The sequence below is a fragment of the Takifugu rubripes genome, chromosome 1 (genome assembly GCF_901000725.2).
Source record: "Takifugu rubripes chromosome 1, fTakRub1.2, whole genome shotgun sequence".
Classification (NCBI taxonomy): domain Eukaryota; kingdom Metazoa; phylum Chordata; class Actinopteri; order Tetraodontiformes; family Tetraodontidae; genus Takifugu; species Takifugu rubripes.
The window spans coordinates 9,256,424-9,267,977 of record NC_042285.1 but is presented as its reverse complement, the minus strand read 5'-3'; the positions used below and the strand labels follow the sequence as shown (position 1 = coordinate 9,267,977).

The following is an 11,554-nucleotide window of genomic DNA, read 5'->3' as shown; positions in this document are numbered from 1 at the left end:
GCTGTTTTGGAATTGGAGGAAAAAATAAGTAATAATAATAGAATATAAAATAATTAGTATAAACTTACATCTAAACTTAAATCATAGTTGTGTCAAAACTTTTATTAACTGCTTCTAGTTTTATATGGTTTAGAAGCTCTATTTCCTGATGTATTTGTCACGTGACCATAACTTCCGGGAACATGGCGGTGACCTGTAACAGCACCGACGGTACTGTGAGGAAAAGACATGTCGACAGCAGTAAAACGGAGGAGAAGCAAGGTGGTATTAGTGATGGACATGGAGAAAAATACAGCAAAAACGGAGACAGGAAAGAAACATCAGTTCAGTCTTTACAGACCGGCACCTACTGGCTTACTCGAATCGTTCTTCTGCGTTCTGTTGCATTCATTTACTGTAAGTAATTCAATTTATTTTATATACAATTATTTTGGAATTGGAATTGTTTTTATTGTTTTAAAAAGGTAATTGTAGACTTTCATATTATCTGGATAGCTTTAGTGTAGGTCATACAATTGTTTTATATTGTGGCGAGCTAGGGTTCTAGGTTGCGGAGGAACTCAGACGCAGACTTCTGCCAACTTATTCTGCAGTTCGACTACAGAAAGAGCCACTTTATTAAACACTAACATTGAAAGTTGCAAAAGATAACATTTACAACGAACAAAAACAGGATTAACGCCAACCTGAGCCCACAGACACACTGCCACAAAGCATGCTGGGGAATTTCCACACTGACCCTCCCCAACACGCTACAAAATATTTGTCTAAAATACCCCTGTATCATAATATTACCCCTGTATCGTAATATTTTGCAGAATATAGATTACAAAGCAAACCTCTAAAGTGCAAACCTTTAGACAAGAACTATTTGCAAGTTGTGACAAAATCCATTTAATTCCCTAACAATCTGCAAAAAGAGTGACTACATTTTAAAGAGACATAGTGAAATGGCACTTTTCTGCATTCAGTTGCATTGTAAATTCTACTTTCCTCTGCAGTGGTGGCGTTCAGTGTCGCCTACAACCAGAACAAGCAGCTGATTGGCGAGAACGGTCTGATGCCCTCCAAAAGCTACCTCAACAGCGTTAAGCGCTATGTGGGTGGCAAGATCGGCATGGCTGCCTTCGCATACACGCCGTCCATACTCTGGCTGTTAGATTGGAGCGATATGGATGCGAACCTAGACGGCATCGCCCTAGTGGGGATGGCGCTGTCGATGTTTGTCCTGCTGACTGGAATGGCAAATATGGTGATTATGGTGACACTGTGGGTACTTTACCACTCCCTGGTCAACGTGGGACAGCTATGGTGAGTCTATAACTGTATACAGAGAGGGCCATAACAAACAAGCGTAAGGTTTTCATCAGAAATGCTTGTTTTATAATTACTGTATAAACTAATTGCTATTGGGACTGTCGTGCTGCCCATTAAATGCCACATGTAATTCCTATCAAATCATTATTCTAATTTCATTAATTTCATTGGTTTCCTTTCAACATCATTACTCTAGGTGTCAAATATTTAAAATTAATTCTAAATTCCTCTAATTCTAGGTACTCTTTTGGTAAGTGAACTCCACTGTCCACAACCAGAGCTTCTTGATTTCCAACTATTCAAGAATTCCTCATTATTCCAACGATTTCCAACGTTCACCTCCATCACATAGAAGACATACTTTTGAGGCAAAGCATTTGTGTGAAGAGCCACTCAGGTTTGGTTGTCATTTTAAGTTGTCAAGCGTGGGATTAGTATAGTAAATTCAATCATGTTAAACTTTCAGACTCGGACAAATCTCAGTATTCTAATGTTGCTTTAGTGGTTTTTAGCCAGATCAGACGCACATTCTGTTCAGCCAACTTCAGCTTTATATTGTCGGCCTCCGTTGTTTACTATTTCCTAAATTATCCAAACGTGAGTCTAAAAGGAGGTCAGAAAGAATATAAATGGGCTGCTTTGCCCAGGGATAGCTGGTAGAGATGCCAGGCCAGTGTCTGTGGTTTGGAGCTGTTGAATCTATTAGTCATTATTTGCTTCCTCCCTAGCTCTGTTTTGGACCTTGAAGCTGACACAGCAGCCTGAGCACCTCTGATTACTCACAAGTCTAGACTAAGAACCAAATTCCGTGGTTCATTTGTTACTGTCAAGAAAAAAACTTAATGTTAGTGTCTCTGAGGTTCAATTAACCATCGACAAGTCATCTCGCTCTTTCTCTTGGATCATTTATGTGATTATTATGTGTCAAAGTGGTCTGTTTTCTTTTATGAATTAAAGGTTGATGGTATTGATTGAGCAGTAGGAGTTAAACTATTCACTCTTCTGTGGAATGTATTTTTCTTTAATACTAATGATCCAGTTTTATTTCAGGCTGGGAGAGCCAGCTGCTGGAGACCGGATTTCTCGCCATTTTCCTGTGTCCCTTGTGGACTCTGTCCAAGGTGCCCCGTCGCTGCTCCCCCTCCCTGATCAGCATCTGGACTTTCAGGTGGCTCATTGTTCGGATCATGTTAGGAGCGGTACGTAGCATCATTCACAGATACCAGACTTAATCACTACCTGATCATTCAAGTGTTAATTTTAATGGGGCGCTATTACAATAGTGCATTTATTTGTGCATGTAACTTGTGCTTCGCCCCGACCAAGAAATGATTCAGGTGTTCTGGAATTGGAAATGGTGGTAGGAAGGTTGAACATTCAGGATGATGGATTCAGATGCAGAATGTCTGAACCAGCAAATCAAACAAACATATTGAGATATATTTTGACCGGCTGTTAATCAGATCCTCCTGGAATATTGAGTGTGTCTTGCTCTGCTTGGAATTGCTAACATTTCAGGGTCTCATGACTGAATTCGATCAGCAACTTTTGCCATCATCTGAACTGCCAGCAGCTGAAGCAAATAGCCAAGCTCATTATCATAATGAAATGTCCTGCTTTTCCTAAATCTGGTTAGAGGGGTCGGCAGTCAATTCCTTCCACATTCCATAGCAACCACATGGCAGTCTGAAGTGTCAATATTGACAGTCTCATGCCCCGGATAGCAGCAGTATTTACTTAGCTCATTTGGTGAAAAACAGACTGAGACACAACAGAAGGCACATTTATTTTTTAGTGGGTTTCATCAGTTTAGTGTATTTTTCCCGAAATGAAAATGTGAAAATGTGTTTTTTCTTATGGAAGAAGCATCTATGTTTTAGTCTGGCTTGAGTAAACAGATATTAGTTATATTACAGCCTTTTTAGAAATCAATATCTTTGTTCTGGTGAGAGGTGCATCAGTACCTCTGTACACCTGGAATCAGACTGACACAAGATAAAATTGTTTCATAAGAAAAGTTTAAAAGGGATTCATTCATTTCATTACGGTTCAAACATGGCAAAGGCAGGGTTATGACATTAATGTGACATGACTGCTAACAGAAGTGGCTCACAGCTGACAGGAGCAACAGGACGACATCTGACCCGGGAGGATCTCTGCTCACATTCAGCCCAAGACTGCAGGAAACGAAACTAGATACTTTGTAAACTCAGAGAAACAGAATGTTCCTCAATAGCTCGATCTACAAAGAACAAATGTTCTTGTAATTGAGCACTCAGTTGCTAAAAAGCAACACTTAAAGAATTCTCAAAGACCTGTTATTTTCTTGTCTGAGGTTTTAGCCTTTTCATTTTATGACAAGACTTGTGTGATGAAGTGCAGTAAACACATTTTAGTGTGTTCTGTCATTTTCCAGGGCCTCATTAAAATCCGTGGTGACAAATGCTGGAGAGAACTGACCTGCATGGACTACCACTACGAGGTGTGTTCCTGCCCAGATTATTAATATTTGTGCTTTATAATGAATTTTTTTTTTTCACCCTGTGAAGTAAAAAGAGGACTTCACACCAGGTGATTCTTTACAGGAACCTGAAGCTGTGTGTAGAGACTCCCTCAGTCAGCCTCTGACATAGATCTTCATTCTGTCTACAGTCCCTGTTAATTTTCCACTGTGGGATATTGAGCATCTCTGCAGTCCATCTCCTGTAATTGGCACAGATGGGAATACACTAGCTCCTTTAGAGACTCAGTGACTGGAGATGAAGCTCGTATTGTCAACATACAGTATTAATACTCACACATTCTGAACTATAGTGGGAATGAGCTATAGTTTCTCTATTTTCATTAGTTCCACCGCATCATTAATATCACTCTCATTATATTTGTAGTTTGCTTCCTGACTTGGGGATATTGATAAAAAGGTAGAAGGCTCCTAGTCCAAGCTAGTTTTCTCTGTCAACTGTACTGTGTTTCTTCACTTTTGAAGACATTTCACCTTCTGTCCAGAAGGCTTCTTCAGTTCTGAACTCGCTGGGGACTAGTCACTGTATTCAATTGGACGATTACAAAACCAGAATAAAATAATGAATACAGCTTTGCTGTGTTTAGGAAGTATTTTCTCCAGTTTCACTGCTCTGTCTCTTGTGATGGATGTGGTTTAGTGCTCTCACAGACCTGTAATTAGCTTGCAAGAGAGGATCTCATACAGTAATATCTCATGTTGTCATAGCAGTTTAGTTACTGTTACTAATTAACTGCTAAAACCTTAGATGAGACTCTGAAACAACTTGACAGGGTTTCATTTCTGGCCATATAACAGAGTTTTACAATATTTCACTGGAGAAATCAACATAGTGTGGAGGTTTATCTGCAGTGGGTTAATTCCTTGCTTTAAATTTAACTGTCACGATGGTGCTGTTTAGATTTACAGGCGTACACGTCCAGGAGTCTGGAAGCCACTGGCGCCAGGTAAAGCCTTGCTAACACCCCCAGACACAGTGCTCCTTTTCAGAGGAGCTGCAGAAGCTGTCGCCTGTGCGAGACTAGTCGGTGTTTGTTTACTCTGGTACGTTCTCGCAGTGCAACTAGTTTGCCGACCAGGTGGGGCTGTTTGGTTATATGAGGTGGCACACTCATTGCCTGTGGGTTTCCTGTGTTTTTTTCCCCCTGTAGGTCAAATAATCCCCTTTTTGTCCATCTATTTGGATAAAAACAATGAGAGCATAGACTAGCGTGGTTTGTTTTCATTTTCCTACCCACATTTTTTTGAGTTTTGTTTGTTTTTCAGCTCCTCTGCTGACAGTTTCCATGCTTACACCTCATGCACACACACACTAAACCATTTAAGTGCATTTTATTTTGAAAGGGTCGCTTTTATTAAGAAAAAAAAAGTCACATGGACCTGTGGTTCGATTTTTTTTTTTTCTGTCCCAGCATTTCACATTTCATGAAAGAAAAATGTAAAGTTGCTATCAACTTAAACATCTGAAATATCTCTGTGTCTGTGGCAAAAATCAATCTTCCTTTTTTTTACTCTGTCCCCAGACCCAGCCAGTTCCAAACCCCATGTCCTACTACATGCACCACTCCCCTTGGTGGTTTCATCGCTTCGAGACCTTGTCCAACCACCTCATTGAGCTCGTCTTCCCTTTCTTCACCTTCCTAGGCAGACGGATGTGTATGTTCAATGGAGTGATGCAGATCTTGTTCCAGGTACCGTTATGGCTGGAAGAGAAGCTAAAGGGATATGATGGAACCTTTTCTTGTCATTACTGAGTTTAGTCTTTAAAAATCTCCAGACAGGATTTATGTTTTCTTTATCTTGAAAAATGCTTTGTAACTCTAACTTTTGCATCCTTTTGTTTGTAATTGTTTTAGCACCAACTAGACAGTAGTAACATTGAAATACCAGGAAGAAGCCTGATACTAGTTCCTGTGGAACACCAAAACAGGCTTTACAACTAGTTGGAAGGGTTTTAACACTTTTCTTTGTTGTGTTTTGTAATTATTAAAGAATGAAACCAGGAAAGGGCCAACTTCACCTTCCCGTGAATCCATTAGGATATATTTGAGGACATATTGATGTTTGTGTGATAAATTCACATGTAAGTTTTAGTCTGAAACACAGTCAAGCTGAGCACGACTTTTCCTTTCCTCGATAGGTGGTTCTGATCGTGAGCGGGAATCTCAGCTTCCTTAACTGGCTGACCATTGTTCCCAGCCTGGCCTGTTTCGATGATGCATCGCTGGGCTTTCTGTTTGGGTCCAGAGCCAGGAAGGAAGTTCTTGAGATCCAGCATGAGGCTGCAGCAGGACACACTCCCAAACCCACCAAAGGTATTCATGCTGTATTTCCTCCCGTGTTTCCTCCATGTTCAACCTGTTCATTGACCAAAAATCATTTAGTTTTTTAGATTAACCTCTAAAGCCAAGAGATGGATTTGTTTGTTTTTATTCCTAATAAACAGTGATCTCTGTTTATCTCTGTGGACTACTGCAGGTATGCTGACTCGCCGCGTAGTGAACATTTCTCTTGGCATTCTGATTGGTTGCCTGAGCTTTCCTGTGGTGATGAATCTGCTCAGTTCCAAGCAGGTGATGAACACCTCTTTTGACCCACTGCGTATTGTGAACACCTACGGGGCCTTTGGCAGGTACAGTCAGGAGGCATTGGGTTCAAAATCATTCTGACTTTTCCCATCAGCACCTTTCAGTTGACCATTTATCTGCGTTTGTATGTAAGCATCACAAAGGAACGGACGGAGGTGATTTTTCAAGGAACTTTGAGCCAGGATCCCAAGGACCCTGAGGCGGTTTGGGAGGAGTACCAGTTTCGGTGCAAACCAGGAGATGTTTACCGCCGACCGTGTCTCATATCGCCGTACCACTATCGCCTGGACTGGCTAATGTGGTTCGCTGCCTTTCAGGTGAGTTTCAAAAGCAAAAAAAATAAACAAATCACTCGCATTTGAACAGTTTGGTTTGTGCCTGAGGAGCATGGCATCATGACTCACTGTACCCTTAAAGGAGAATGAAGGATGGATCTGTTGAAAGTCTTTTGGGTTAGCCGGCCTCCATTGTGTGCTGTTAAATATAGAACGACAGAGTTCAGTTTTCCCCAGATGAAGCCCACCAGAAAATGAGAACACTGGTTTGTTAATTTAATCAAAACTTGCAACGATTGACAATGAAAACACAGACAAATGTGTATCGTACCAAACAGAACCAGCTCGTACCACATATATACAACAATACTGGGACCCAACGAATGTTGTAATGGAGTAATCAGTGGGATTCAGATCAGTTGACAGTTCATTGATTGAGTGTTCATTCTTCGGTGCAATATTTCTGTGTTTACATGAAGACGTATGAGCAGAGCGAGTGGGTGATCCACATTGCGGGGCGTCTACTGGCCAATGACAGCACACTTCTCTCGCTGCTCGACCAAAATCCTTTTCAAGGCAGAGAAGCTCCCAGGTAAGCACAGCAGTCCTCATCCTTCTTCACAACACTGCTCACTGGGAATTTCAATTTAAAAAAAAAAAAAACACTTTTCACTGACTATGAACCCTCTTCTTCCTCAGGTGGGTTCGGGGAGAACATTTCAGGTACAAATTCAGTCAGCCGGGCAGCGCTAGTGCAGCACAGGGGAAGTGGTGGCTGAGAAAACGCATTGGTGCTTACTTCCCTCCATTAAATCTGGAGGGGCTAAGGGGCTACTTCCAGTCCCGGAACTGGCCCCACCCCCACACACACCCGAAAAGGACCTGAGAAGATACCCTGGTATCCCTGGTGGTGCTGCAGAGATGAAGAAAGGGACACACAGGACAGAATTCCAGGTGTTAATGTTACTTTGACAAACTCGGTGTTCCCTCAGAAAATTTTCTTTAATTGAAAATGGATTGATGTCATTTTATAGATATTGTTTATCAAAAAATATTGAATGTAAATTTAATATTAAAAATGTTCATGTAAAACAGCTAAAAATGACTTGTGTGGCTGTGATTCAAATAGCTTCACTTAAAAAAAAAAAAAGATTAATCTTTGGGTGTCTTTTTGTAAGGACAAAAGCTTTGATTCTTCATCAAGATATGAGTTTTGCTTTTTATTAATTCTATTTTTATTTAAAAAAAATGCTTTTATGTGTTATTCTGTTACATATCATTTTCAGATTTAATACACTAAATGAAAAGAAAATCTACAATTCATTTTGTTGATGTGAATTAATCATCATTTAATTGATAAACAAGATGAGATAGGAAACATCAACTCTTGAATGAGAGCGATTTTCTTTTTAAATACAGGCAATTAGTGAAGCGTTCCAGCTTCCTGTGGTATCAAACGTCAGCCACTAGATGGCGGTGTTCCTCAGATAAACTTGCATTTGCTATTTGTTGAAAAAAAAAAAAACTTATATTCTCCGCCGAGTACTTTTACGTGCACTTTTTTAATCATGTTACATAACCCTCTCAAAAAATGTGTTCATAGATGATTTCCTTTGTGTTTCTAAAAGGTCGCCTCGTGTACCATATTTTACCTGTATGATTTTGGTGATAAACGTCAGCTGTTTATTGCACGTTGCTAAATAGATTTAGGACTTTCACCTCTTTAAATGTACCATTATTTCTGCATGTAGGTTAGGTTATGTCTATGGTTCCCCACTAGAGGTCACTGCAGCACTAGCCGTTTGCACTCATTCGTTGAACAAATGAACATACGCTGGTTAATTCTAATGTAGAAAAATGACTTTAAAAAAACGAAAAACTTGGCTTTATCTTTGTGATTTGTTTTTCAACTTGAAATAGATTTCAAATATATAACAAAATCCAAATATATAACAATATATTTTAATTGATGTGGTATAGTGTCTCTGTCTTTGTGTCCTGTGACAGGCTGGTGACCTGTCCATCACATAGACTCTGATTGGACAAACGATGGATGGATGGATGGATGGATGGATGGATGGATGGATGGATGGATGGATGGATGACCATGTACAATAAAGCAGAATCGTGGCAGCTAAGTTACAGTGCAGTGTCAAAGATGGTAAAATATCTATAATTCATCGCATCTATTTATGTGTGGTGGAGTTTTTAGCATTCTCCATCACAAGAGTTAGATGATCTGTCCTACTGGTGCGTCTGTGGGCTGGGGTTCCTCATCACAACAGAAGATGTGCTCCTTTTGTTTCCATCTTACTGCTTTTCATGGCAAGTCTTAGTAGTATCCCCAGCGAACACGCCTACATCCCGAGTCTTGCGCTTCCAACTTTCTGAACGTAAATACATTAGCTCTGCCAGCTTTTGTGCCTTTCTGTCTCTTTTAGCCCTGTCCTGCTGTGAAGGGGTTGTGAAATGATGGCGGTGGCTACGCTTAGTGACTCAGACCCTAAGTGGTGTGGGTTGATTTGGACACTGGGCACTGACACACTGTTGCACTGGACAACTTTCAGGTATGAATACCTCAGACTGAAATAGACTATTCTCCTCCCTCTCCACAAGAAGCAAATGCAGTCAGTGAGTCACCAGAGCACATGGGTCTATTTCTAAATTGAATTATGGCCGATGTGTCCGCTCATAGATCAACATAAGGAACGAGTCATACAGCAGCAACAGTGACAGTTTAGCTTTGAACTTAGTAGTGACAACTACTAAATTTGCACTCAGACAGACAATTAAGAGCTAATTGCCCAAGTCAGTCCTTCCCTTCCAACCTCTGGTTTAAATCTTAAGATATAAAGACTGATTGGACACCACCTGTCCTCTGTCCCAGTTGTCAGCAGTTTTCCCACGGTCTTCTTGGACTTTGTCCGCAGGCACAGACATTTCACAGGGTTGACGCCATCCAAGGTCAACTCAGGTTGTTGTTCTCCTTCTTTCTTTTCCTATTTTGTGCTTTTTTTATATAATGAATCTGGAATCACCATGGGAAGAAAAATTAGAACTAGAACATAGTTGAGCCGCCGTTCCCTGGAAACGTCCACTGCAGACACTCGGGTACTTTGTGTGGAGAAAACTGCAAGATTCATGTAGCTTTTGAATGTGGAGCAGCCCCTGGCGGCAGGTAGCTTTGTCGCACAGCTAATCTTCAGGTGCCGTAAACATCTGGAGCATTAGGACTGGACCAGCTTCTATGTTGGGCTCTCAGCATTTGTTGGGGGAGAGTTTGACAAACAACTAAAAACCCATCCAGCACCAAAACTGACAGGTGAATCCTGATTTATAGGAAAATATAAATCCTTATTAACAGGTGTAGAATAATTTTTTTTTAAAAAAATTTAAAAAAAGCTGAAGGGCACTCTATTGTGTTTTGGCCACAGGGAGGGCATTCCATTGGTTTTATAGTAGGACACTATATCATTGGAAGGGCAATCTAGAGGTTACTAAAACATGTAGCTGGCCGGCAGCCCAGTGATAATTTTGTCTGAAATCTGTCCCTTTATTTATTTTATAATTTGGTTCACTTTGGTGGGGACGTAAAGACGTTATAGCAGAAGAATTACAGGGATATTGTTTATCATGTTTACAAAGACAATGGGATCGCTTGTTTGGTAACCTAGACAGTGCATTTACTCACTAGAAGGACTGCGTCCTGAAGAATGGATTGACTACATTTTACTTAAAATTTAAGCTTAATTTATCGCAGCTATATACAGATACTTTATTCCATTTTTGCAGCCGAAATCACCTGAAGAAAATAACAATCTGTCAACATCAGACAACAGACTCATAAAAATTTGATGGAACATTTTGATTCTCGATTGTTGTGGGGTTATCATTGGAATTTCGGTGGATTTTCCCTTTAAATGCACGGAAACAACAGCACCTTCATGCGCTCCGAACATCTCAGTCGGAGAGAGGGAGGGAGGAGACTGAGGTGTTTACACAGTGAAGCAGAGCCCGGATTCACAGCCATCCAGCTGCTCCTGCGGGATAACAGCTGTCCACCGTTCCCGTCCGGTTCAGTTTCACGGGTGGAAACGTCACTACTTTACGCCCTTTTTACGCGCAGTTATGTTCGCGACGCGCGACTGAACTTCTGTTGCCTTTACGCGGAATTCCACGGGGGGAAAAGTGTTGGGGAGGAAAAAGTGTTCCACTCACCCACAGCTGAACAGGTGACCATGTCAAGGAAGAAGGCGATGAAAGGTAAAGTGAGCTCCAAGAGCCCCAAAGGTTCGCCGAGCAGCGGGAGAGACGGCGGGAGGACGGGGAAAGGTCTGGCCGCCGCCGCCGCTCCCTCGTCCGGACTCGTTTATCCCAGCAGACCGTCTCTGAGCAACAGCGGGGAATTTTATGACATCGCCTTCAAGGTGAGCAGAGAGATACTGCAAAACTAATCAATCAATCAATCAATGAACCCATGTGACTAAACAGATACGAAGCGCGGAGGTAAGAGATGCTGAAAGCAAATCGTTTTCACAGCGTGAAGACGGCATAAAATAGAGCTTAAATGTATCTAATCTCTCTTTATTTTATCAACAAAATGTTCTTTCTTCTTTTCAGCTATGTTGTAAAGGTTACAGAGGTTTTATGGACGGAGGTTTATGTTGTCGAGACCACAACACACATCCATGTAGACATTGAAATAATAAACAAACTACTATTTTATATACTAGCAAACCAGCCCACACTATCTTCACTTGGAGGAGTCTGTTAGTGGAGTTGGAGCATGGAGAGGGCAGTAGAATGTCCATGTGTTGAGGCGAAGGAGGTAACAGTTTTTTGTTGCCCTACTT

The 11,554-nt window shown here is 41.1% G+C and overlaps 2 protein-coding genes across 2 annotated transcripts in view; both read left to right on the top strand.

Moving 5' to 3' along the window:
- The first annotated feature begins 151 nt into the window (after positions 1-151).
- lmf1 (lipase maturation factor 1) lies at positions 152-7,623 on the top strand. The gene is made up of 11 exons (XM_003961546.3): positions 152-396; positions 1,002-1,311; positions 1,557-1,567; positions 2,368-2,516; positions 3,734-3,799; positions 5,362-5,529; positions 5,979-6,153; positions 6,317-6,470; positions 6,560-6,743; positions 7,181-7,293; positions 7,401-7,623. The coding sequence occupies exons 1-11, from the start codon at positions 183-185 to the stop codon at positions 7,585-7,587; spliced, it is 1,731 nt and encodes a 576-aa protein (XP_003961595.1). The 5' UTR covers positions 152-182; the 3' UTR covers positions 7,588-7,623.
- A 3,040-nt stretch (positions 7,624-10,663) lies between these two features.
- Positions 10,664-11,554, top strand: part of LOC101076017 (ras-related protein Rab-26-like) — a 41,974-nt gene continuing 41,083 nt past the window's right edge. The window contains exon 1 of the mRNA XM_003961547.3: positions 10,664-11,128. Coding sequence (XP_003961596.2) covers positions 10,940-11,128 — 189 coding nt within the window. The 5' untranslated portion in view covers positions 10,664-10,939. The remainder of the gene's footprint in view (positions 11,129-11,554) is intronic.